At 51.5% G+C, this 24,397-nt stretch overlaps 2 protein-coding genes across 5 annotated transcripts; both read left to right on the top strand.

Moving 5' to 3' along the window:
- Positions 1-19: 19 nt before the first annotated feature.
- CCHCR1 (coiled-coil alpha-helical rod protein 1) lies at positions 20-11,585 on the top strand. Of its 4 annotated transcripts, none has more exons than XM_070360926.1 (19): positions 46-156; positions 490-882; positions 1,179-1,245; positions 1,324-1,537; positions 2,866-3,169; positions 5,488-5,651; positions 5,766-5,901; positions 6,087-6,197; positions 6,385-6,534; positions 7,003-7,113; positions 7,198-7,304; positions 8,605-8,717; positions 8,889-8,934; positions 9,094-9,230; positions 9,364-9,552; positions 9,648-9,749; positions 10,573-10,724; positions 10,875-11,004; positions 11,322-11,585. In XM_070360926.1, exons 2-19 carry the CDS (start codon positions 577-579, stop codon positions 11,429-11,431), a joined length of 2,649 nt encoding a protein of 882 aa, XP_070217027.1. In that variant the 5' UTR covers positions 46-156; positions 490-576; the 3' UTR covers positions 11,432-11,585. The 4 variants fall into 4 exon arrangements, with proteins under 4 accessions (XP_070217029.1, XP_070217028.1, XP_070217027.1 ...); XM_070360925.1 differs by having other exon boundaries at positions 138-156; positions 10,833-11,004; positions 11,322-11,584; XM_070360928.1 differs by lacking the exon at positions 490-882 and having other exon boundaries at positions 20-156; positions 10,833-11,004; positions 11,322-11,583.
- A 1,519-nt stretch (positions 11,586-13,104) lies between these two features.
- On the top strand, positions 13,105-14,660 carry PSORS1C2 (psoriasis susceptibility 1 candidate 2). Its single transcript, XM_005896052.3, has 3 exons — positions 13,105-13,213; positions 13,576-13,677; positions 14,305-14,660. The coding sequence occupies exons 1-3, from the start codon at positions 13,105-13,107 to the stop codon at positions 14,658-14,660; spliced, it is 567 nt and encodes a 188-aa protein (XP_005896114.2).
- The last annotated feature ends 9,737 nt before the right edge of the window (positions 14,661-24,397 follow it).

Below are 24,397 nucleotides of genomic sequence, written 5' to 3'. Positions count from 1 at the left end.
CTTTTCCCCGCCTCCTTCAGGAGTGGTAACCCTACAGGCTTAAGAGCGTCCCGCCAACCTGCCCGCTTTGCGCAGGCGCGGTTAGGGACCCAAGCGGCGACCGGGAGCTAGGTGTAGGGGGTGTGGCCAAAGGGCTGTGGGGGTCTCTCGCGCTGGGTAAGGGGCATTCGGGAAGAGTCAGTTGGGGGCGGGAAGGGGCTGAGAGGGGGTGGGCGGAGGGGTGTAAGGGCAGGGTAAAGGAACAAATGAGGTGGTCAGAACAGCCTAGAGCTCAGCGTCCAGCAGGGCGAAGACTCAGGAGGATCTGGGGGAGAGGAGGGAGGGAGTGTAGGCTACTGAGACATGAGAGGGTGAGGGGCCAGCATAATTCCTTCAGGATAAAAGCAAATAGTGATGTAGGGAGGAGTAGGGATCCCAGATTGGGAGGAAAAATAGATGAATTCGAGTGGGAGGGTGGGGAGATCTTAACAAGCCCTCTCTCTGCTCTAGGACTCTGGAGAGGCAGATGGGAGGCAGGAATGGAAGCTGAAGGGACGATAGAGAGAAACTGAGTGGAAAGTTGCTGGCACGGTTTGGATGAGATGTCCGAAACTAGCTGGCTTTTCTGCTAAGGAGTCTAGGCTGCCTGGATTCCCCCAGGGGTTCTGGGGAGGTATCCTGTGCTACATGTGGCCACATTCATCAGGGGCCAGGCCTTGGGCCAGCGCTTTGATAGGGAAGGACCCTGGAGTCATGGCTTGGTGGTGTCTGGATGGGCTTCCCCAAGGCCTTGGTGAGCCATGGAGAGAACTCTGGAGACTGGGCTCACGGCCCCTGCATCGCATACCTCAATTGTCACCTTCATTCAGGAACTGCAGAGACCATAGAAACTTAAGGAGGAGGGTAAAGGCACTATCCAGAATTCTAAAAGTATGAGTAAAACTTAACAGCCCCTCAGCCTGTCTCAGTAAATTCTCTCCACCTCATGGCTGTTGCCATAGTCTGTCAGGAACTAGACTGAGACAAGCAAGGGATCTTGGGGTACTTCTGCTTCTTTTGGGAAATAGGATAAGAAAAGCTATGAGTTGGATGGACCTGGCTGTTATTTAAGGATTATGACTTTGTTATTGTAGGGGCTCTCTCTTTGGAAGAAGGCCTGAAAATTGAATTGGAGTGTCCTTGTTTCTCCTATTGTTCAGGGGGTCATAGATGGCTGTACACCGACTCTAGAGACTTCAAATAATGTGGAGATGTTTCGACCTTCAGGTTAGTGGGATCTGGCATGGGGACTGGTGATTGTGTCTCCCTGGAGAACTGAGTACCTTTGTCCTTATGATTCTTTAGGTTCCACTGGGCTGATTCCCCCATCCCACTTCCAAGTTCGGCCCCTTCCAACACTGCCGAGAATGGCTCCCACATGGGCCTCAGACACTCCCCTGGTCCAGCGCCCAACCCATCAAGATGTCTTAGAGAGGCGGCCAGACAACCAGAGACCTCAAGTGACCGTGTGGGAACAGGAAGTTTCTGGCAAGGGGCAGGAACCAGAGTGGAGAGGCAGGTACGATCTAATGTAACTGTTCTCTTGGACTTGCTTGCCAGTGAACCTTCTTCACTGTAATAGAGTCCTTACCCTATTTCAACCCTTAGTTCCACAATTTGTTCATTTTTTCCAGAAGCAATTGTTGGTGTCTACAATGCATAAATAATAGCAGTGTGCTAGATGCTAGGGACAAAGATAACAAAAATAAATAAGAGATCCTGATATCAAAGAATTTTAAATCCTAAGGGAAGAAATTGGTTGACCCATAGCTGATTGTACTAAGTGTAGTATAAGGCAGGCTGAAGAAGTGTGGGCTGGGACACAGACTGGGTGCTGTAGTAGTATGAGTTCATCTGGTGGAGCTGGCCATGCTCTCTGTCAGTGTGTTGTCTATGAAAATTCTTGATGTTTCGTGTGAGTCTTTTCCCACATGTACTGGACCATTCTTCTGCCATTTTGTTCTTGAGTAGGATTGCAGTTGGGTCTCCCTGGGACCCTGTCAAAGGGAAAGAAGCAGGATGATGAAAGAGGAGTGTGAGAGCGTCAGGGGATGGAGACTCTCTGTGGCTTGTTTGGCTACCCCCTAGGGGTCCTTTGTCCAGTCACTTAATTTCTATAGGCTACAGATCCTGTAAAAAAGTACTGGGGAGTCCAGTGGTTAGGATCCCAAGCTTTCACTGAGAAGGACATGGGTTCAGTCCCTGCTTTGGGAACTAAGATCCCACAAGCTGCACAGCACAGCGGAAAAAATAATTTTTTTAAAGTGCTTTGGTTCTGGGCCTCAGTGAGGGAACTGTGTCAAGAATCATCTTATAAGCTGGTTTCAGCTCTCTAGAGGTTGGGACTTTGTGATTTATTGAGGTGCTGCCCTCTCAGACTTCTCATGCAGGATATCTAACAGTTAAATAATCTTAACTGGCGCCTGGCTTTGCCATACTGACACTGGAAGCCATCACCTCTCTTTGTACCTCCATCAAACTTTTCCCTGCCCTTAAGTCAGAATTCAGCAGTCTCAGTGTCCTTCAGACTTCTCTAATTCAGAATGCATAGCCTAATGATGTGCACGTGTGATGGTTAACACGTCTGTCTGTATATTGCCTTCGAGAGAGGTTATGGTCCATGAACTCAGCTAGCTTTTCAAGTCCTGTGGACCCAGATATGCTTAGTAGGGCTGCCTTGAATGATGATGGTGATGGCATGCAGAGATCCCCATGGCCCAGCTTCATTCCTTGCCATCTCTGCACATAGGAGCAGAGGGATCCTCTCTTCTCTCTGTCTCCATTTATGCCTTGGCCACTCTCACCACCAGACTAACCTGTCTCACCTATGCTAACCTGTCTCTGAAGGTGCACGGAACTGGCAGGGTCACAGGCCCTGAGCCAGCAGGCTGAGCTGATCTCTCGGCAGCTGCGAGAGCTGCGGCGGCTGGAGGAAGAGGTCCGGGTGCTACGGGAGACCTCACTGCAGCAGAAGCTGAGGCTGGAGGCTCAGGCCGTGGAGCTGGAGGCACTGGCACGGGCGGAGAAGGCTGGTCGCGCTGAGGCCGAGGGCCTGCGTGCCGCCCTGGCTGGGGCCGAGGTTGTCCGGAAGAACCTGGAAGAAGGGAGCCAGCGGGAGCTGGAGGAGGTTCAGAGGCTGCACCAAGAACAGGTGAATTTGGATGTGGGAAGGCTCGGCTGCCCAGTGGAGCTGGGTGGGAGCTCCCCAGCAAAGAGCAGGCTTTGCCGAAAACAGTGATGAGGTGTTTGGTGAAGGTAAAAAAATACAGGTGACCTGGAAAGAGAGAGAACTTGGGTGTGTTGGTCTTATTCAGATTGCCCTTTTCTCCTCAGACTCAGGTGACCTCCCATCACCTGAAACCCTGCTTCCTCTTCCAGGGGGAAGTAGTTTGTCTCCCTACTTTACTCCAGGTACCCAGTTCCTCTGGGAGCATTGGGAAGGGGAGTGAGGGGTGTGAGAGGGGTCCTGAGGTGGACTGGGAAGGGGAGATTATTCAGTCAGCAGGCATACATCCGTGCTCCCTCTTTGCCATTCCTGAGACAAGAGCTGGGACACTGGGGTGAGCAAATCAGTCAACTCCCTGTCCTCGTGGGTGGAGCTGACAACCCAGTGGAAGACACACACATTCAGTGCCTTATTTAACTATAATTAATTAACTGTGATTGGGAGAAGTACTATGAAGGAGGACAAAGGAGTCCCACTGGTCTAGAGGATGGGGAAGGCCACCCAACCAGTCGATGTGTTCGGAAATGGAACCGTAAAGATACTGAAAGAAAATGAGGGTGAATTCCTTTGTGATTTGGGAATGGGAAAGACTTTCTATCTATGAATCAATCCAGAGCCATTAAAGGAAAGATTGATATATATTGACTTTATAATACCAAACTTAGGAATGACAAAGTAGAATCAGAGGGTAAATCACGGGCTTCCCTGGTGGCTCAGCTGGTAAAGAATCCGCCTGGAATGCGAGAGACCTGGGCTTGATCCCTGGGTTGGGAAGATCCCCTGGAGAAGGAAATGGCAACCCACTCCAGTGTTCTTGCCTGGGAAATCCCATGGACAGAGGAGCCTGACACTACAGTCCGTGGGGTCACAAAGCGTCAGACACGACTTAGCAACTAAACAACAACAAAAGGGTGAATGATAAGCTGGGGGAGAATATTTCCAGTTCATACCACAATAAAAAGTTAATATCCCTACTATGTAATGTGTGCCTAGAAACCGATAAAGGAAAGACAGCTATCCAGTCGAAAAATGGACAAAAGAGGTCATTCAAAGAAAACTCTTTTCAGTTCATGAAAGATGCTTAATGATAAGCAGTCGACATTTGTGTTAAATCAAAGTTGGCTGGTGGGTAGGCCTGGGGGGAGGTGATGGGGCTGGTGCATGTAGATGTGCATGGGAGGGGGCCAGAGAGGCTTGAGCACAAGCGACAAGACGGGCTCTGGGGCTGTGCTGGAGGGTGAGGCCTTGGGCCTGTTCAACTTTATAGTTTACCTTAAGAGCAGTGGGCAACCACTGAAAGGTTTCAACAAGGAAATGACATGATCAGATTTGTATTTTGTATGTAGAAGTTTTGTGATTCATGTCCAAAAAGCTCACAGTGACTGTGGTATGGAGATAGGGCTAGAGGCAGGCAGGCCGGAAGTGAGGGCAGCCACTTCCACTCCTTCACCCGCCACAGCATGACTCCTTCAGCGTATCTGATACCTTTACCACTGCTGGAGGTGCTGTGAGAAAGAGACAAGCTCCCTGCCTTCCTGGGGCTTCCTTCCGGATGGCAGGAAGTAGATAGTAAGCAGGTGCAGAAGCAGGATCATTTTGTAATGAGAAGTGCAGGAAGGGCATGAACAGATGACAGGACTGGGTGGTGGTGGGTGGGGAGTAGCGGCCCCGGGAGGCGATGTCATGGAGATCTGAGGATCTAGGGGAAGCAGGCCTCTGGGTAGACTCTGAGGTGGGAAGGAGCAGACTTTTGGGGCAGGGGGCGGATGATGAGAGAGCACTGTGGCTGCAGCAGAGTGGGCAGTGGAGAGACAGAATGTGAGCTCAGAGGCCAAGAGCTGGCAGAGGCCAAGGCCTGACACAGGCTTCACAGACCCAGGGAAGATGCTGGTCTGAACGCTGTGGGAAGCCACTGGAGGATTCTAAGACCAGTCAGGAGATTGTTGCCATTGTCCAGGCCAGAGATGAGGTGGTTTACCTAAGGCTGGTGGTCCTGGTTATGGAGAGAAGTGACAGTGTTCTTGGGGGAGGCCTGACAGGAACTGCTGACGGACTGGAGGGTGATGGGAAGTGAAGCGCCAAGGATGGTCTCTGTTTTGCCATGTGCAGTTAGATGATTTCTCGGGTGATTGTCCAGGGTCACAGAAAGTGGGAGTAAAGGCCAATGATGAAGCAGGGGGTGGGTTTGGAAAGCCCAGGTGTGGGCCAGCTGGCCCCTGCTGAGTCTTCTCTTCTCTCTGCAGCTCTCCTCCTTGACCCAGGCTCACCAGGAGGCCCTTTCCAGTTTGACCAGCAAAGCTGGGGGCCTGGAGAAGTCTCTGAATAATCTGGAAACCCGGAGGTCAGGGGAAACCAAGGAGCTGGCTGCGGCCCAGAGGGAGGCTGAGCTGCTGCGGAAGCAACTGAGGTGAGTTCTGGGGGGTGGGCGACCCCAGGAGGACCTGGCAAGTGGTGGGTTGGTGGGGAAATGGGTCTCCAGGGTGGCCCCCTGATGGCTACTCTGCTCCCACCCCAACCCTAGCAAGACCCAAGAGGACTTGGAGGCTCAGGTGACCTTGGTTGAGAACCTGAGGAGGTATGTGGGGGAGCAGGTCCCTCCGGAGGTCCGCAGCCAGGCATGGGAATCAGAGCGACAAGAGCTTCTAGAAACCGTCCAGGTGAGAGAGTGCCCGGCCTGGGATGGAACACGGGGGCTCAAGTCCTGGGCAAGGGGCCCTGGAGAAGAACACAGTCCCCAGGAGAAAAGGCAGTGCCATCGAGGGGTGCGCAGGTTGGGCGCCACCTGAGGGCCACTGGCAGACCTGATGGAGGCGGCTGCCCTCTGTCCCCACCCCTCCCGCAGCACCTGCAGGAGGACCGGGACAGCTTGCACACCACTACCGAGCTGCTGCAGGTGCGCGTGCAGAGCCTCACACACATCCTCTGCATGCAGGAGGAGGAGCTGGCCCGGAAGGTAGGCCCCTGGCCCAGGCCCCTCGGCCCCTGTGCACAGGAGGGGTTGGTGTGCCACTCAGAACCTGCTGACATCTTTCTTCCCCTGAACACCTCTCCTTGCTGTGGCTCCTGATGCCAGGGCAAGATAGGAGAAACCTTCCTCTGCTCCCCCAGGATCCCCCATTCTCCCTGCTTCCTCCCTGCAGGTTCAGCCTTCAGACTGCCTGGAGCCTGAGTTCACCAAGAAATGCCAGTCCCTGTTGAAGCGCTGGCGGGAGAAGGTGTTTGCCCTCATGGTGCAGCTGAAGGCCCAGGAGCTGGAGCACAGAGAATGCGTGGAGCAACTGAAGGGACAGGTTGCCTGGAGCCCACTTCCTCCAGTGCTCTCCCCCAGCTCCCTGCTCCTTGCGGAAGGGATGGCGTTTATTCACCAGATATTTGGGTGGCTCCCCTGTGCTGGCTGCACAGCCCTGAGCAAAGGTCCACAAAGACCTGCTCTCGTGAGGCTTACACTTTGTGAGGTGGGCTGACCTTAGGTAGGACGGCCACTTCCAGGAGGTAACAGTGTTCAAGGACCGGTGGGTGGCATGGGCCAAGGCTATGGGTCCTTACGGGCAGGTCACAGGGCAGTTCCTCAAGATGTGGGCACATGGAACATGCTTCTGGAAGGAAACCCGGACTCAGACTCCATTCTCAAGAACTGGGCTTCTTGTCTGTCAGCGTGGCCTTTCAGAGATCTCTGCACCTGCCCCTGCCTTCCCAATGCTTCCCCCACCCCCACCTTACAGCTTTCTGCTCTGGACCTGCCTCCTCTCCTTTCCCAGGTGGCAGAGCTCCAGGAAAGAGTGGAAACCCAGTGCCAGGAGCAGGTCATCCTGCAGCGCTCCCTGCAGGACAAAGCTGCCGAGGTGGAGGTGGAGCGGATGGGCGCCAAGGTCAGCTTCTGAGACAGGCAGAGGCTGAGGGATGGTAGGGAGACCCCAGGCAGGGGACCCCTTTCTTTACCTCACCCTTCCTAGGCCCTGCAGATGGAGCTGAGCCGCACTCAGGAGGCCCAGCGCCGGAGGAAGCAACAGGCAGCCCCAGCGGAGGAGCAGCTGAGGCTTGTGGCCAGTGCTGTCAGCAGGTATCTGGGGTGGAGAGTGGGTGGAATAGCATTCCTGCTTCCCCAGCTTCCTGGGCATCTTGAGGTTTAAGAGCCTCGGGCAAGCGGGGCTGCAAGGCTGGTCGTCTGGAGGAAGCAGGGCTGGAAGTATCTAGCCCTGTAAAGTCTGTTTGTTTTTTATGGGGCACCACCCCCCCTGCCCCGCCACCTTGCCACATTCTCACCAGGGTCACTTGTTAGGACTCCTACCCACTGCATGTTTGGCTGAGATGAGGTTAACTTCCTCCTGCAGTTAGTAACAGCTTGAGCTAAACAGAGCACCTAGTAGGAGATGTAAGAGATGTGGGTTTGATCCCTGGATCGTGAAGATCCCCTGGAGGAGGGCATGGCAACCCACTCCAGTATTCTTGCCTGGAGAATTCCTTGGACAGAGGAGCCCGATGGGCTACAGTGCATGGGGTTGCAAAGAGTCAGACATGACTGAAGTGACTTAGCACAGCACAGGAGGATCTCCACTTTCAGAACTGTTCAAAGATGGGGAGTATAGACACTTGATCTTTCTTTCTTTCTTTAAAATTTTGCAGGCATGCCCTGTTGAGTTGGAAAAAAATTTAACCAATTTTTTTCTTTTAAAGTTGAAGACCCACAGGCGTACCTTGTTTTATTGTACTTTGCTTTATCATTGACAGATATTGCATTTTTTACAAGCTGAAGGTTTGTGGCACCTCTGCGTCAAGCAAGTCTATTGGGACTATTTTCCCCAGCAGCGTTCTTTTCAAATTAATGCTGTCTTTAAATGTTTAGTTGTTTTTTAAGACATAGTGCTATTGCACACTTAGTGGACTGCAGTATGGCATAAACATAACTTTTATAAGCACTGGGAAACCAGAAAATCTATTTGACTTTTTCTTTGCGGTACTGCTTTGCCGTATTTGCTTTGTTGCAGTGGTCTGGAACTAAACCCACAGTATATCCGAGGTCTGCCTCTACTTGCTTACTAGATATTCCATCTGTTAATAAAGCGTATGCCAGTTTCCTTTTTAATCAGTTGCAAGCCTGTCTCTCATACCAACTTCCTAGGTGTTTCCTTCACAGCTTTTGTTGTAGAACCTTTAGAAACTAGACTGCTGAGAAGCACAGGTTTCTTTGCACAGGTAACAACCCTTCCTCGGCTTTGGATGTCGGCTTCAGCTTCTCTTTCCCTTGGGCTGATCCCCCTTCCCTACTTTCTCCATGTACATAGCAGCACAAGATAAAGGGGGTCGAGTCCTTTTGGAAATGAGGTGGGGTTGAGGATTTGGTGACCTCGTGTCGTCTCCAGCTTTCAGACCTGGCTCCAGGGCACCGTGGCCGAGGTGGAGCGTGCCGCAGCCCGGCTGCCCAGCCTCAGCAGCCGAGTCAGCTATGCCGTCCGCAAGGTCCACACTATTCGGGGTGGGTAGGGCGACTGCCAGCCGCGCCCTGCCCCTGCCCCTGCCCCACCAGCTCTCTCATCCTACACCTACCCTCCTGCCTCCTCCTCCCCGGTCTGAGCATCTCCTTACGCCCCTGTTTCCCCTCCTCTTTGCAAACGCACCTCTCACGCTCTCTGCCTTTTCTCCCCAGGCCTGATGGCTCGAAAAGTGGCCCTTGCTCAGCTGCGCCAGGAGAGGTGAAGTCCGGGCCACTTTAGATTTACTGGGGGGCAGGAGTGGGGCTTTAGGGTGTTGGTTGCTGGGACCTGAAAAACACGAGGATGGAGGAAGGATAAGGGCTTAGGGGTCAGGCAGCTGGGTGATTTCCCCCATCTCTGTTTCCCTTCCTGTCTCAGCTGCCCGCCACCCCCACCGACCACAGACATGAGCCTTGAGCTGGAGCAGCTGCGGGAGGAGCGGAACCGTCTGGACGCAGAACTGCAGCTGAGCGCCCACATCATCCAGCAGGAGGTGGGCCGGGCCCGGGAGCAAGGTACGCCTGGTGCTTCCAAGTCAGCGAGCACAAGCCGGGGGCCAGAGTCATGGGGCCTTGGGGAGAAAGAGGAGGAGGGAAGAGCTGGGGTCTAGGGCAGGGAGGAACTTGAGTGGGCACCTCCTCTTCCCAGGGGAGGCAGAGCGGCAGAAGCTGAGTGAGGTGGCCCAGCAGCTGGAGCAGGAGCTGCAGCGCACGCAGGAGTCCCTGGCCAGTCTGGGGCTACAGTTGGAGGCAGCTCGCCAGGGCCAGCAGGAGAGCACGGCAGAGGCTGCCAGCCTCCGGAAGGAGCTGACCCAGCAGCAGGAGATCTATGGGCAAGGTGTGCAGGAGCGGACAGGGGCAGTCCTGGGGTCGGGAGCGGTGGGAACCATGACCCCAGGCTCCCCTGATGCGCTGTGTGCACCTCCACCCCAGCGCTGCAGGAGAAGGTGGCCGAAGTGGAAGGTCGGCTGCGGGAACAGCTCTCAGAATCAGAGAGGAGACTGAACGAGGCTCGTAGGGAACACACCAAGGCTGGTGAGAGTGGCTGGGAGGCACGTGGGCTTCCAAGAAGGAGGAGGTATTAAGGCATGAGATTATTGTCAAAACTATTTTGAAAGCTTTTTCTCTTTGAAGTGTGCAATTCATGAAGTTATCAAGGAAGATGAATTCTCAAGTGGTAAACACACCTGTATAGCCAGTGCCCAGATCCAACAATAGCACTTGACCAGCCTCAGATCCCCCCAGCTCGTCCCAGTCACCCCCCAGTCACAGAGGCAACGTGACATACCAACGATTACCCCCAATTCTTATTGGGAAGAATTTCAAACACTTAGCCAAGTTAAAAGAATCATGTGATGGATACTCATCTACCTTCTCCTGTTAGAGCAGCAGTTTATAACCTTTGATCACATTTCCTGTCTATCTGCATATTTACACATATTGATACATATACATTTTGGGGGCAGTTATTGAGAGTAAGCTGCAAACAACCTGACTATTCAGCTGCATATCCCACAAGGAGAATATTTTCCTATGTAACCTCAATACCATGGTCACACTTTAAGAAAATGAACACAAAATCTGATATCCAGTCCCTATTCAGATTTTCCCTCCTGTCCTCCAGGAAACTTCAGGGATGGGGGAGGTACTTTGGGTTCATAGATTCACAAGATTCTAGAGCATCAGCCACCCCTCCATCTGTACAGAAGAGACTGAATGCCACAAAGCGTCCATGGCTCCCTGAGTCACAGAGCTGGGGACCCTGTGTGCCGCCCATCCTTCTAGGCTTGTGTTCTCAGTGCCTCGCAGCCTCTAGGCTGCCAACACCCATCCCCTCTGTGGCCTGGCTTTCCTGCAGTGGTCTCCCTACGCCAGATCCAGCGCAAAGCCACCCGGGAAAAGGAGCGGAACCAGGAGCTCCGGCGCCTGCAGGATGAGGCCCGGAAGGAGGAGGGGCAGCGGCTGACCCAGCGCCTGAAGGAGCTGGAGAGGGACAAGAACCTCATGCTGGTAGGAGGCGGAGAGACTGGGCCCTTGTGGGCTGGTTGGGGAGCAGAGCTGTGGAGAGGGGAGGGGGCCCTGCCTGGGCTCGGTGGCATTTAACCCTCTCCTTCCCAGGCCACCTTGCAGCAGGAGGGTCTCCTCTCCCGTTACAAGCAGCAGCGACTGTTGGCAGTTCTTCCTTCCCCGTCGGATAAGGGCGTACCTGCGGAGCCCAGCCCGAAGCCCTCAGAGTCGTCAGCACCCACACCCCCAGCAGCGGCCCTCTGCACCAAGGAGTCCATCAAAGGTAAGGGACGGAGGGCAGGGGGACCCTGGGAACCTTTCCCCAGGCCCTCTGCAGGGCTTGAGCCTTGTTCTCTGTGACCCTGGAGGCCCACAGCCTGCCTCAGGCCAAGAGCTCTCTCCCTTATAACCCTCACACATCCGGTAGGCCCACAGCCTGCCTTGGGCCAAGAGCTCTTTCCCTTATAACCCTCACACATCCGGTAGGCCACAGCCTGCCTCAGGCCAAGAGCTCTCTCCCTTATAACCCTCACACATCCGGTAGCTGCGCTGTTCCTCGGCACTGTGACTGACACCCTTGTCCACCTCCCGTCCCTCCAGGATCCCTTTCTGTCTTGCTCGATGATCTGCAGGGCCTGAGTGAGGCCATTTCCAAAGAGGAAGCCATTTGTGAAGGGGACAGCCAGACCTCCTCTTCAGTCTGCCTCTGACCAGCTGTGAGGACCAGGAGGATGAGGATGGAAGGGGAATGGGTCGGGAAGGGGACTTCCTCCAGCCGCCCTCAGGGACACCAGCCGCCAAGATGTCATGAATTCTCCCGTGGCTCAATAAAGATGACAACAGTCAGAGTCATGGTTTGGTCACTTCTTTCTGGGAATATAAGGAAGTTTTCTCCCCGTAGCCTCTCTTGTCCGGGAAGTGTGAGAACCAGTCCCTCATACAGCTCTTCCTCTAGATGGTTCCTTTTTCAAAACCCCTTTCCTAGGCTGCCCAGGAGGTTTTTGGAGAAGCTCCAGGTTTTGTTTTATTCTTAACTTTTATTTTAAAACTACCTCTGGAAAATGGTCAGGGCAAGGGCACGAGGCAGATAGAACATTCACGTGCTCAGCAGGACTCACAGAGCCAGGCAGCGTCCTGCCTTGGGGGGCCACTGGTGGGTTTGATTAACGGGTAGGTCCCTGCTCCAGAGACACTTACCTTCTGGTGGGAGAGACAGACGACGGGCGGGTACCTACATGAACAAACGAATGTTTCAAACAAGTGCTGTGAAGAGGAAAAAATGACAGTGGCATGATAGAAACTAGCTGTGTGGGGAGGGGTGGCTTTAGATGAGGGACAGGCAGGGCTTCTCTCCGGAGGGATGTGCTGCTGAGGCAGGAGTGCGGTAAGGAGAGGGCTGTGCAGCCACCTGGGAGAAGCACCAGGACGGACAGGTCCTGAGGCTGTGGGGAGCCAAGGGAGGGTGCCGCAGGGAGAGGCCAGGCCTGGTGGAGCTTGGGTTTTACTCTAAGTCAATAAAAAGCCCCTGGAGGGACGTTCCTGGTGGTCCAGTGGCTAAGACTCTGTGTTCCCAAAGCAGGGGGCCCGGGTTCGATCCCTGGTCAGGGAGCTAGATTTCTACATGCCACAACTAAAGATCCTGTATGCCACAACTCAGACCTGGTCCAGCCAAATTAAAGTAAATAAATAAATAGACAGCCCTTGGAGTACTTTTTAAACTGAGAACAGCCACACAATTTGACTTACATATTTAAGAGACCCATCAACTGGCTGTGGAGGATGGGTTTGGGGGCATGGGATGAGGAAAGAGAGGAATGGAGTCTTTGAAAACTTGAGCCGCAGGGGACTGGTAATCCTGGCCACTGGGGAGCAGACCAGGTTGTGGAGGAAGTGAGTTCAGTTTTGGGCATTTGCTTCTGAGCGGCTCGGGAGATCCTCACAGAGGAGTCCTTGCTGCAGAAAAGTTCAAGGGACATCTCTGAGCGGCTCAGACCAGACAGACTGATGTCTGAAAGATGAGGGGAGAGAAGGGGGGCGCAGAGAGTTCCCACCAAGGACCAGGGGAAGGGCAGTGAAGATGCTAGAGGGAGGAGGAAGAGGCTGAGGTGCCAGGGGAGCTGAGGCAGCTTCTTCCAGAGCCTCTGGGTGTGACTGACTGGAACCAGCCCTGGCGTGGGGAGGAGGAATCGGGATGTCGTACTTCCTCCTCCACCTGCAGTCAGCCCAGGTGGCTCCTGGATGAAATTCCTCGTGTGTCACTACTTGGGAGGCCCCATTCGTGCCTGGAGAAGGTGTACGCTGGGGAGTGCAGATTCCAGGAAGAACTGAGCCCCAAGAGGGTTCACCCTGGGGCGGGTGAAGGAGGCTCGGTGTACCAGCTGAGATGGCCCTGGCTGTGTCCCAGGTGTTCGAGAGAGCACCCCCGCCCATCTTCTCCCTCCTTGTCCCCCCAGTTGCCTGCCCTCTGCCCCGCATCCTGCCTCTCAGCCCCTGTAATTACACTGCTTCCCCACGCATGCTTGCTCCCATTCCTTGGCTTCCCAGGACCTGGAGGGATGAGAGGTAGAAGTCCCTGTTATTAGGGTTCACTGCAGGGTGTGTACGAAGGGGGACATGAAAACAAGGGTGGGGTGACCAAGGTCTAGGTCATTGATAAAACCTGGGTGGCTGGGTCCCGAGCTGGGGGACTAAGATGAGGGACGCCACCGTCAGTGGTTACACATCAGCCGTGGCCTTCCAGACGGGTTGGACCAGTCCGGTTTGGACGCAGTTCCTTGTGTGACAGGGCCGGCCCCTCCCCAGAGATCAGCCTCCGCTCTCCCTCCTCCCCTATAAAGCCTCTTAGGGTTCCCAGGCTCCCAGACTCAGCTGACCCCTGACTTTGGGGTCCAGGAGATAGTCAAGATGCTCAACTGGAAACTCCTAGGGATCTTGGTCCTTTGCCTGTTTGCTGGAGGTGAGCTGGGAACAGAGGCCCAGAGTGTGATTTGGGGTAATGGGGGACAGTCAGGATGAGGCGAGGCTGAGATGGATGCGTAAGGAAAGGGAGATTCTGGGAGATCCTGGGAGATGCATGTGAGGGGATGGAGGTGATGTGAGCAGGTTCATTTTAGCACAGGATAGACTTTGCTGGTTTGGCTTTAGCTCCATGTGGTGATTTGGATCAGCATTCAGGTGTGCAGGCAAGTGTTAATCAGAGCTGGGGTCTCTGTTAAGGGGGAGAATGTCATTGTAGAGATGGGATCTGGGTGCCACATGGGGCCAGGGTGTAGACAGCTTTGGGACCTCAGACATGTATAGGGGTCCTCCCAGTGGGGTGTCCCAAACAGGGTTGGATGGAGCTTATGTGGGGGAAGGGAGGTCATGTCAGTTTAAAGTTGGTCCAGTCAGTAGTTCAGGACAGGGTTTCATGTCATTTTAAGATCGTGTTAGTATTCTGCGAATGCGTGGAGAGTTACTTTTGAGTTCTGTTTGTGAGATCAGCTCAGGCTGTGGTCCATCACAGAGAGGCGATGCTCCTTGGGTCCTACCTGCTGGGAGAGGGGTCCCTCACAACCTCTTACCTTCCTCCTTCCTTCTGCAGGCATCTCAGGCAGTGGAGACCAGCCTTCCCCCTCATCCAGAGAGATCTCAGAGGAGGAGGGCCCTCCACCATTGCCTCAGGGCCCCCCAATCCCTGGTGACCCCTGGCCAGGGGCACCCCCGCTCTTTGAGGATCCTCCACCTCCAGGCCCCAATCGTCCCTGGAGAGACCTGCCTGATTCTGGAGTCTGGCCTCCTGAACCCCCTAGAACTGATCCCCCTCAACCTCCTCGGCCTGACGACCCCTGGCCCGCAGGACCCCAGCCTCCAGAAAACCCCTGGCCACCTGCCCCTGAGGTGGACCACGGATCTCACGAGGAGCCAGACCTTGACCCACCCAGGGAGGAGTACAGATAACGGGCCCCCAGAGGCATCCTGGACTTCTGCTCTCAAACCCATCTCTACCCTTCTGATTCCCCTTGAATTCTCCCCAATTTAGCTTAACTCCTTAATTCCTTTCCTCATTCCTTCAGTTTTATTCTGAAGATTTTGTGCATATTTTCTGTCCCCTCTTGAGATCGGAATTTAAGCCCCACTTTCCCTCTCCTTTTTTCTCTGACAGCAGAATATCCCTACCTCCACTTCCCAGCTCCTCTTCCCCACCCCTGGAACTCAGAGGCAGGGCTGGCGGCACTATGTTCTCTCTACTGCCACCTGGTGGCCAACCACTGGGAACTGTCAGGAGCCGATGGTGCTTCTATGAAATGGAAAAATAAAATACCACGATTTCTTAATTTTGACTCTAGGCTGCTTCTTTGCCAATGAGCAGGTCTTTGAATGTTCAGATGCACTTGTCACAGCCACGAACCTACAGAGATCTGGAAGTCATCTGAGTTCCTGTCTTGCCCATATGCATAAGGATGGGGATTCAGCAGGAGAAAGGTTGGAAATGCAACTATCAAGAGATACAAGGAAATTCAGACCCATTCTGATATCCCTATTCTGGAGAATGAGAAACCAAGTTAAGTCTCTAGTTGACGGTTTGCCTGCTCTGAGTGAACATGATAACTCTCCATGGGCTTTCATGGGCAACCAGATTTTAAGGGGGATCAATTTCCATGAACATACGTGTTCCTTCCTAAAATGAATCTTCTTGAGAACTGTGTTTTCCACCTGCCTCTATTAACTGTTCTCCCACTAGACAGAAGAAGGTTGAGCTCTCTCACCCACTGTGAAGTAGACCACAGTGCTCTTTCTGGAGTTGGTAAATGAAGTCAATGGAAAACAAGAATCAGCCCTTTCCATCTCATTAAGAGATGTGTTTTCAGTAAAATTTACCTTTTTGTTTAATCACTGTCAATATTTGTTCAGTTCAGTTCAGTTGCTGAGTCATGTCCGACTCCTGTCCGACTCTCTGCAACCCCATGGACTGCAGCAAGCCAACTCCCAGAGCTTGCTCAAACTCATGTCCATTGAATCAATGATGCCATCCAGCCATCTCATCCTCTGCTGTCCCCTTTTTCTCCTGCCTTCAGTCTTTCCCAGCATCAGGGTCTTTTCCAATGAGTCAGTTCTTTGCATCATGTGGCCAAAGTACCAGAGTTTCAGCTTCAGCACCAGTCCTTCCAGTGAATATTCAGGACTGATTTCCTTTAGGATTGACTGGTTTGATCTCCTTGCTGTCCAAGGGACTCTCAAGAGTCTTCTCCAACACCACAGTTCAAAAGCATCAATTCTTTGGCGCTCAGTTTTCTTTACAGTCCAACTCTCACATCCATACAGACTACTGGAAAAACCATGGCTTTGACTAGATGGACCTTTGTCAGCAGAGTAATGTCTCTGCTTTTTAATATGCTGTCTAGGTTGGTCATAGCTTTTCTTCCAAGGAGGAAGAGTCTTTTAATTTCATAAAAATTGTTGAGTTTTGATCCATTGCATCTTTTAATAATTGTAATTTTAAATCCAGGACAGAGAATTGTTTTTAATACTTACAGTCTTATGGTCACACAAAGTAAATTTAAATTTATGTACATATTTTTGTTAGAGATATACAATAAAAGACTTTCCAAAAACACACTAAAATAAAAAAAAAAGTGATGCAATGGAGAAAAAAATATTTCATTAGGATAAAACTATAGGGGAAATGAAATGGAAAGAGGAACTAAAAAGAAAAATAAATGAGGTAAATTCGCTGACTGGCTAATGGATTTGTTCACTTATTAAAAGGATGTTAATGAACATGAAAGGGCTATGTGTTATATTCCATCCACTAGATTTAAAAGAGTAATATGGCTTTCTAAATATATAAATATTTACAATTCCCCAGAAAGTGTGCCCTTTCAAGTACTTAAACTTAAGATTAAAAATGTTAGTTGTTGACTTTAAAATGTGTAAAGGGTACATAGTTTCCCCAAATTCTTTCAGAGTGTATTTGAGCAGGAAAGCTGGAAGGGGTGGGGCCTAGAGATCCCAAAGACCTAGGGTCAGTCAAGTGGCTGGCTGGGTGGGACTGAAGAGGGGCTAAAAGAAATGAGGGTTCCCTGACTTTAAAATCCACCCCTTAGGGCTCAGTTTGTTTATGTGATAATTCCCATCAAAACCTACATGTGATTGGTTTGAAAAACAAAATAGAAACAACAAAAAACCATCTAAATTGAGAGTTTGGAGGTTGAGTGTATAATTTAATAAGCTTCAAAGTAGACTAGATTCAACCCATTCATTCAATCGTTACCTCATACTCCATATATCCTCCAATGTTAGGTGCCACAGGGTAAGACAATGAATAAAAATATACAGTTCCCACTCTCAGGAAGCCAAAATTAGGTCAGGGGAGACAGAATCTACATGCAAAGTTAAATAACAATGTCACAGACTGTAAGGGTGCGTTAACTTCCTCATTACATGAGTAAGCATCATAGTAAAAAGCCTTGGCAGTAAACGCCATGAGTTCAGAAGACAGTCGCCCTGGAGCAGCTGGAGTAGTCAGGGGAGGCTTCCAGGAGGAGGCCCCGAGCGGGGCGCGGCAGGAAGGCCAGGTGCCAGAAGGGACGACCCGCCAGGAAGGGGCGGACGCGGGTTGCCGGCGCAGGAGCAGGCGCGGAAGCTCGGGCCTCTCAGCCCCACGCCCACTCGGTCCAGGACCCGCCCTGAGCCTCCGCCCGTGTGCGTGCTGTTTCCGCGGCCTGGAATAGTCCTCCTCTCCCCACCCAGGTGCATTTATCTTCCGCGACGCCTCTCCCGCGCTGCTCCGCACCCTCACCGGCTAAGTTATGCGGTGCAGGTGTGCCTGGAACGGATCTTGGCTGGGGGGGGGGGCGGGGCAGTGTGTATTGCCAGCTCCCCTCCCCTCCCAGGCTCTGAGACCCTCTTGGGCAGAGACTGTCCCGCGCATTTCTTCTCGGCCCATTTTGGTGCCTACTGCAGTGCGCTGTCACTATCAGCAGCCCACCTGTGCCTGGAAACCTTTCTCCCCGGCATCGTTCGCTCTCCCACCCCGCAGCCCTTAATGGATGACAGACAAACAAGAGTATCAGTACTCTAGTCTTCTGAGCCCAGGTTACCCTCCGTGAGACTTCGCTTGGTTCCACGCAGTTGCTTGGCCTTCTTCCCTTCCTGGTCCCACTTTTCCCACTCCCTTTCCCTCCTCCCCACCCTTATAACTTTGCCTTTTTTTTTTTTTGGCTGAGCAGCCAGTCCTGTGGGATCTTATTTCCCCCTCCTAGGATAGAACCAAGCAAGGGGATCCAACCAGTCCACCCTAAAGGAATCAGTCCTGAACATTCACTGGAAGGACTGATGCTGAAGCTGAAACTCCAATACTCTGGCCGCCTGATGCGAAGAACCGACTGATTGGAAAAGACCCTGATGCTGGGAAAGATTGAGGGCAGGAAGCGAAGGGGACGACAGAGGATGAGATGGTTGGATGGCATCACCGACTCGATGGACATGAGTTTGAGCAAGCTGCGGAAATTGGTGATGGACAGGGAGGCCTGGCATGCTGCAGTCCATGGGGTTGCAAAGAGTTGAACCTGTGCCCCTTAGAGTGAAAGCAGGGAGTCTTAACTACTGGACCGCCAGGAAGTCCCCATAACTGTTCAATAAATCCCTTTCACATGAATTTTTGTTTTAGGATTTGCTTCTGGGACATCCCACCTGAGACTACAAATCCTTGCAGCTACTTTTTACTGCGCATGTGCGGTAGGGGCACTGTTGCCCGAGGCTACAGATTAAGCTCTCACTTAATTTGCACAATAACCCTATTGTTATCACCGTTTCTCAGAAGAGACAAACAAAGGCCCAGAGAGGTACAGTGACTCATGCAAGGTCACACGTGGTAGTGGTGGGGGGGCGGGTTGGGGGAAATGGCAAAACTGGGATGTGAACTGAGGTCTGTCCTGATTTTAACTACATTATCCCATCTCTTTAGTCATCTGTCTAACTCCCTGGGACTGCATGAACACTTAATATATTGTATTAATCAGGGTTCTCCACAGAAACAAAACCAATAGAATACACATGTTAAGTGAAAGTTGCTCAGCTGTGTCCGACTCTTTGTGACCCCATGGACTGTAGCCTGCCAGGTTCCTCTGTCTATGGAATTCTCCAGGCAAGAATACTGGAGTGGATTGCCATTTCCTTCTCCAGAGGATCTTCCCGACACAGGGATCTTCCCTGGGGGATTGAACTCAGGTCTCCTGCAACAGGAAGGTTTACTATAGGAATTGTCTCCAGATTATGAAGGCTGAGAATGCCCATGATCTGCCATCTGCAAGCTGGAGAACCAGGAAAGCCAGTAGAGCAATTTAATCCCAGTCCGAAGGCCTGAGAATCAGGGGAGCCAATGGTTCCAGTATGAGTGCAGAGGCCCAAGAATCAAGGGGTTGATGGGGGTAAATCCCAGTCTGAGTCCAAAGACCAAGAACCAGATGCCTGAGGGCAGGAGAAGATGGGCGTCCTGCTCAGAGAGCAGAGTTGCCCTTCCTCCTCCTTTTTGTTCTATTCTGCCCTTAGATGGATGCCCACCCACACTGATGAGGGCAATCTTCTTTACTCAGTCTACTGACTCAAATGCTAATGTCTTCCAGAAACACCCTCACAGACACACCTGAACTGTAAGGTTTCATCAGGTCTCTGGGCATTCTTTAGCCCAGTCAAAAAAATTTTTTTCAAATATATTGATTTAGCTGCCAGGTCTTAGTTGCACCCCATGTGGGACCTAGTTCCTGGAGCTCCTGCACTGGGAGTGCAGAGTCTTTAGCCACAGGACCACTGAGGAAGTCCCCTGGCCTAGTCAAACTGACACATAAAATTATATCATCACATACATGTTTTATGAATGGCTGAATTCACTAGTGAGTGGAGAGTAGATGAAAATGGTGAGTGTGTGTGTGTACATATATATATATATATATATAAATTTTTTTTTTCCTGGCTGGCTGCACCATGCGGCTTATGGGATCTCAGTTCTTCAACTGGGAATCGATCCCAGCTGAGGCAGTGAAAGCTCAGAATCCTAACCACTAGGCCACCAGGGAACTGCCAGAGTGAAGGGTTTATAGCCTGGAGAGGAGGGCGAAGTTGTGGGACAGGTAGGTTGAGGGGAATTAGAGATGGTAGCAGTGCCTGGCTCAGGAGCTCATATCTGAAAGCCTTTCTCCTCGGATAGAACTGTGTTCTTTGTAGGGAGGTGCACATACCTGGCTGGTGTATGGTGACAGGGAGGTATGGAATGGAAGCGAAGAAGGAAGTCTGGACCCCTCAAACTGACTCTCAGCAACTTCCCAAGCCACTGTACTGAAGTTCGTTGGGAATGGAAAGAGAAAAACATTCTTAAAACAGAGAAAGTGAGTGGAAAAACCGAATCCCTGGAAAGGATCTCAGGCTCTTTGCATCATTTGCACATGTTGGTTTCCATGTCTTTCTCACCTCATTAAGTGCGAGCTTGAGGGCAAGGGTTGCGTCTGGTCTGTCTTTGTATGCCTTACTTTTCTCCTAGTACTTGGCCCACGAGGTGTTCAATTCAGCAAATTATTAGCCCATTTCACAGATGAGGAAACTGCTGCTGACCGAGGTAGCTCACCTTCCAAGACAACACACGTGCTAAAGTCAACCCTGGATGTAGGCTCCAAACCAACTCTTCCTAATTTGACCCAACAGGTGGATGAATGGGAGAATGAAGGGAAAGCAAGAAGGAATTGGGGATTGTAATTCCTGTTACTAGGCAGCAGATGTTGTCACCTAAGAATGCTTGCTTATTAGCTGGGAGGAGGCCTGAGTGGGACTGGATGGTACGGAATATTAACACAGGGGAACCCACTGTGCCAGTTTATCCATTCAAATTAGACAATGCTGATTCTTCCCCACCTGCCTTGGCTGACCTCACCTAGGAGTGAATGCAGTGGGGACACTATCATCTTATGTCAATATGGAGTCATAGAACTAAATAATAGAATAGGATCAGAAAATCAGAGAACAATGGCTCAGTACCTTGGACATGGCAGGTAGTCAGTAAATGCTTAGCCAATGAGAGAAAAGAAACTAGAACTAGTATCATGATATAATCTAATTATAGAAGTTGAGTTACCTTGAGAAAGCATTGGGCGCAGCCCTCAGCCTTTGGGCAGACAAATGATGTGTTTGGACTAGACAGGAGAAATGGCTGTGTGCGCTTCTTTGAAGATCTCTAGGCCTGGAAATGCCAAACCATTCATTTGTTTATCCATTTGCCCATATCAGATCAGTTCAGTCGCTGAGTTGTGTCTGAGTCTTTGCAACCCCATGAACCACAGCATGCCAGGCCTCCCTGTCCATCACCAACTCCTGGAGTCCACCCAAACCCATGTCCATCAAGTCGGTGATGCCATCCAGCCATCTCATCCTCTGTTGTCCCCTTCTCCTCCTGCCCTCAATCTTTCCCAGCATCAGGTCTTTTCAAATGAGTCATATAATGGTTATTTATTGAGCATGTACTGTGTGAGGTGCTAGGAGATGGTGACAATCCCAAGAAGTTTCAGTCCTCCCTGCCTTCAAGGAGCTCTGTGTCTCAAAAGGAAACTAAGATGTAAATCATGACAATAAAATGTGATAAAAGTTAAATGAATAAGGTACAAGTCCAGGAGGGAAGTCCTAACTCCTCTGCCAATTTCATGTTTCACTCATTTGATTGAAGACTTGTTTTGGTTTAGTTCTCCAGGTAGCTCAATGTAAAGAATCCACCTGCCAATGCAGGAGACACAGAAGACGTGGGTTCGATCCCTGAGTTGGGAAGATCCCCTGGAGGAGGAAATGGCAACCAGCTCCAGTATTCTTGCCTGGAGAATCCCCATGGACAGGGGAGCCTGGTGGGCTACAGTCCCCAGGGCCACAAAGAGTTGGACACAACTAAGCACATTCCTCCTCCTCCTAAGCTTTCTTGCTGTACATTTTATCCCTTTAGTCTTTAATTAAATGCCCACCAGGCGTCTGGTTCAAATAACTTGTTAGAAAGAAAGAAAGTGAGGGTGCTTAGTCATGTCCGACTCTGTGACCCCATGAACTATAGCCTACCAGGCTCCTGTGTCCATGGGATTTTCCAGGCAAGAGTACAGGAGTGGGTTGTCATTTCCTTCTCCAACCCAGGGATCGGACCCAGGTCTCCCACATGGCAATAACTTGTTGAATTAAACCAAATCCACCTCCAAAGGTTTTTCCAGCTAATATCCTTCTCTTTTATGGCATAACCTCAACTCCTGTGATGGAGGTAAAACAGGATAGTGTAGTGGTGAGAGCATTGTGTTGTGATCTGATTCGTTGTTCCTATTCTGCCATTTGATCTCTGCGTGGCACTTGGATGCAACTTTAGGGGATTTCTTTAGTAATCTGTAAATTTCTGCGCAAGGCTGAGAGCCTCAATTCCTCCTTTGTGGTGTTCCACAATCTGCCGAGGGCAGCATAGAGACTCCTCCAAGGTGTTTCCCTCCAGAGTCTTCCTTGCTCTTCCTTGAACATCAACCACTGCCCCCGCCTCTGTCCAGCCCCACTAATGCCCTCTTAGTCGCCAAGGTGAGTCCTTTAAGGTGAGTCAGGCACATGAGGTTAAATGAGGTAGGCACGGGGGCCCTCAGGAAAATTCAGGCCAGGATGCTTGCCCTAGGGGTCCACACCTTCATTATCTATTTCTCTCATTATGAACTGAGTTTCCTCCATGAGCCAGGCAGTGCTCTGGAGCTGTGGAAACAGTGGTGAATCAGAAAGGAGGGTCCTGCCTTCACAAGGCTTACCTTCTAGTAGGGGAAGTGAACAATGTGAGCAGATCATACAGGATGTATGTGATAGGAAATCATGTCCTGAGAAGAGCTATGGAGAAAATGAAGGCAGAGGAAGCACATAGAGAATGATGGGCCTTGAGTGTGGGGATGGGGATGGGGGAGTACAATTTTAAATAAAAAAGAGAGGGCTTCTGAGGAGGTGGCAGGCCACAAAGGACTGAATGAAATGAGAAAACACTGCCAGGTCATGTAAATATCCGGGGAGAAGAGGAAAAACTAGCTTGGTGCTAAGTATAGGCTACAGCATCAGGATTCCAGGTAAAGTACCCAGCTTCTGGTAGTAGCCGTCATCCTAATACCCTGAGCCTGTGTCTGCAGCTGCAAAGGATAAACAATAACCTTTGTCTCCTAGGAGCATGCAGAGAATTAAGATAAATCCGGCACGTGCAGATGTTGGTGACGAGCTGATTGTTACGCACCATCAGGGAGGAGTCAGTGTCCTTTTCTGGTTCTAGTCCTGGTGCCCCAAGAACAGAGCTGGACACGGGATGCCAGCCTCTCCAATGGGATTCCGTGTTTCCTGCTGTGCTAACCTGCATGCGCGGGTGATACTTGAGGCTCCAGAGGCACACTGTGAGGGAAGAGATGCTCCCTGCCCTCGAGGAGCTCTAAGCGTGAGAGACTGAGACCAGCGGGAAGAAGGAGGGAAGAGCGGCCCCTGCAGATCCCACCCTGGAAACTCTGAGGGCCACACCCTGCCTAGACATCCCTCTGACACAATCCTTCAGCCTCACCCGAATACACGCTCAGGTTGCTCCGAGGTCCCCTCTCTCACCCTCTCCTGCTGGATCCGGAGGGAGCTGGGTCTCTAATTCTGGGTGACCAATAACAATAAAATGCATGAATGGCAACAGTGGAAAGAATGACTATTTAATAGCTGAGTGTAATGAGTGGACGATGAGCCCTGGTTTCCCTAGCGCTTGCTCCACAGAACAGAGAAGAGGAAAAATATTGTTGTTACTCCGAGAGCTAATCACAGCCTCCACATTCACCTCCTCACAAGACAGGAGGGCCAGTGGCCAAATCAGATGTGGCTTAAACAGAGCTGTGAAGTCTTGGACTCAAGGAGCATGACCATCACTCAGCTGACTCCCTGATTCATGCAGGAGGGCAAGAGGAGGAAGGGGAAAAAATGGGGCTGGGGGGACAGATATCCTGGTGGGCAGAGCACCCACCTGCCAAGTTCTTCCTCTGTGGGATTCACTGGCTGAAGTCCTGGCTCTGACCCCGGCCCTCACTCCCATGTCCCTGCTCTGGTACCCGGGTCTCTTGAAGAGCGGAGCTGCCAGAAGGGTGAGAACAGGGCCAAGAGGAGCAAAAGGGGATGCCGACGTGCTGACCAGGCCAAGTCAAGATCAGTCTTAATGGAGAGAGTGATGGACCAGGTTGCCGAGGGGAGAAGGGAGGGTGTGGCTGAGTAGGGACCACACCGTGGAATATATATATATATATATGTATGTATGTATATAATATTTATATATTTGGCTGCATCTGATCTTAGTTGTGGCATGCGAACTCTTAGTTACCCCATGTGGGATCTAGTTTCCTGACCAGGGATCGAATCTGGTCCCCTTGCATTGGGAGCAAGCAGTCTTAGCCACTGGACCACTGAGGAATCCCCCATGGAATGTATTTTGAAGACCACTCTCCAGGGCAGTGATTCTCATGTAGGGGTGAGCTCTCCTGAGTCACCTAGGGGATTTTCTGACACAGCACTGTCTACCCCACCCCAGCATCAGATGAATCCTTGTTCAGGGGGAAATCCCAGGACTTCCTCCTCAGGGCCACGTGACTTCTGCTTTCTGTTAATGGAAGTGTGCTGCGTCCCGCAGAAGAAAAAGCTCATCC

The sequence above is a fragment of the Bos mutus genome, chromosome 23 (genome assembly GCF_027580195.1).
Source record: "Bos mutus isolate GX-2022 chromosome 23, NWIPB_WYAK_1.1, whole genome shotgun sequence".
Taxonomy (NCBI): Eukaryota; Metazoa; Chordata; class Mammalia; order Artiodactyla; family Bovidae; genus Bos; species Bos mutus.
Note: the sequence above shows the minus strand (reverse complement) of the source record. Positions and strands in the feature narration are given on the sequence as shown.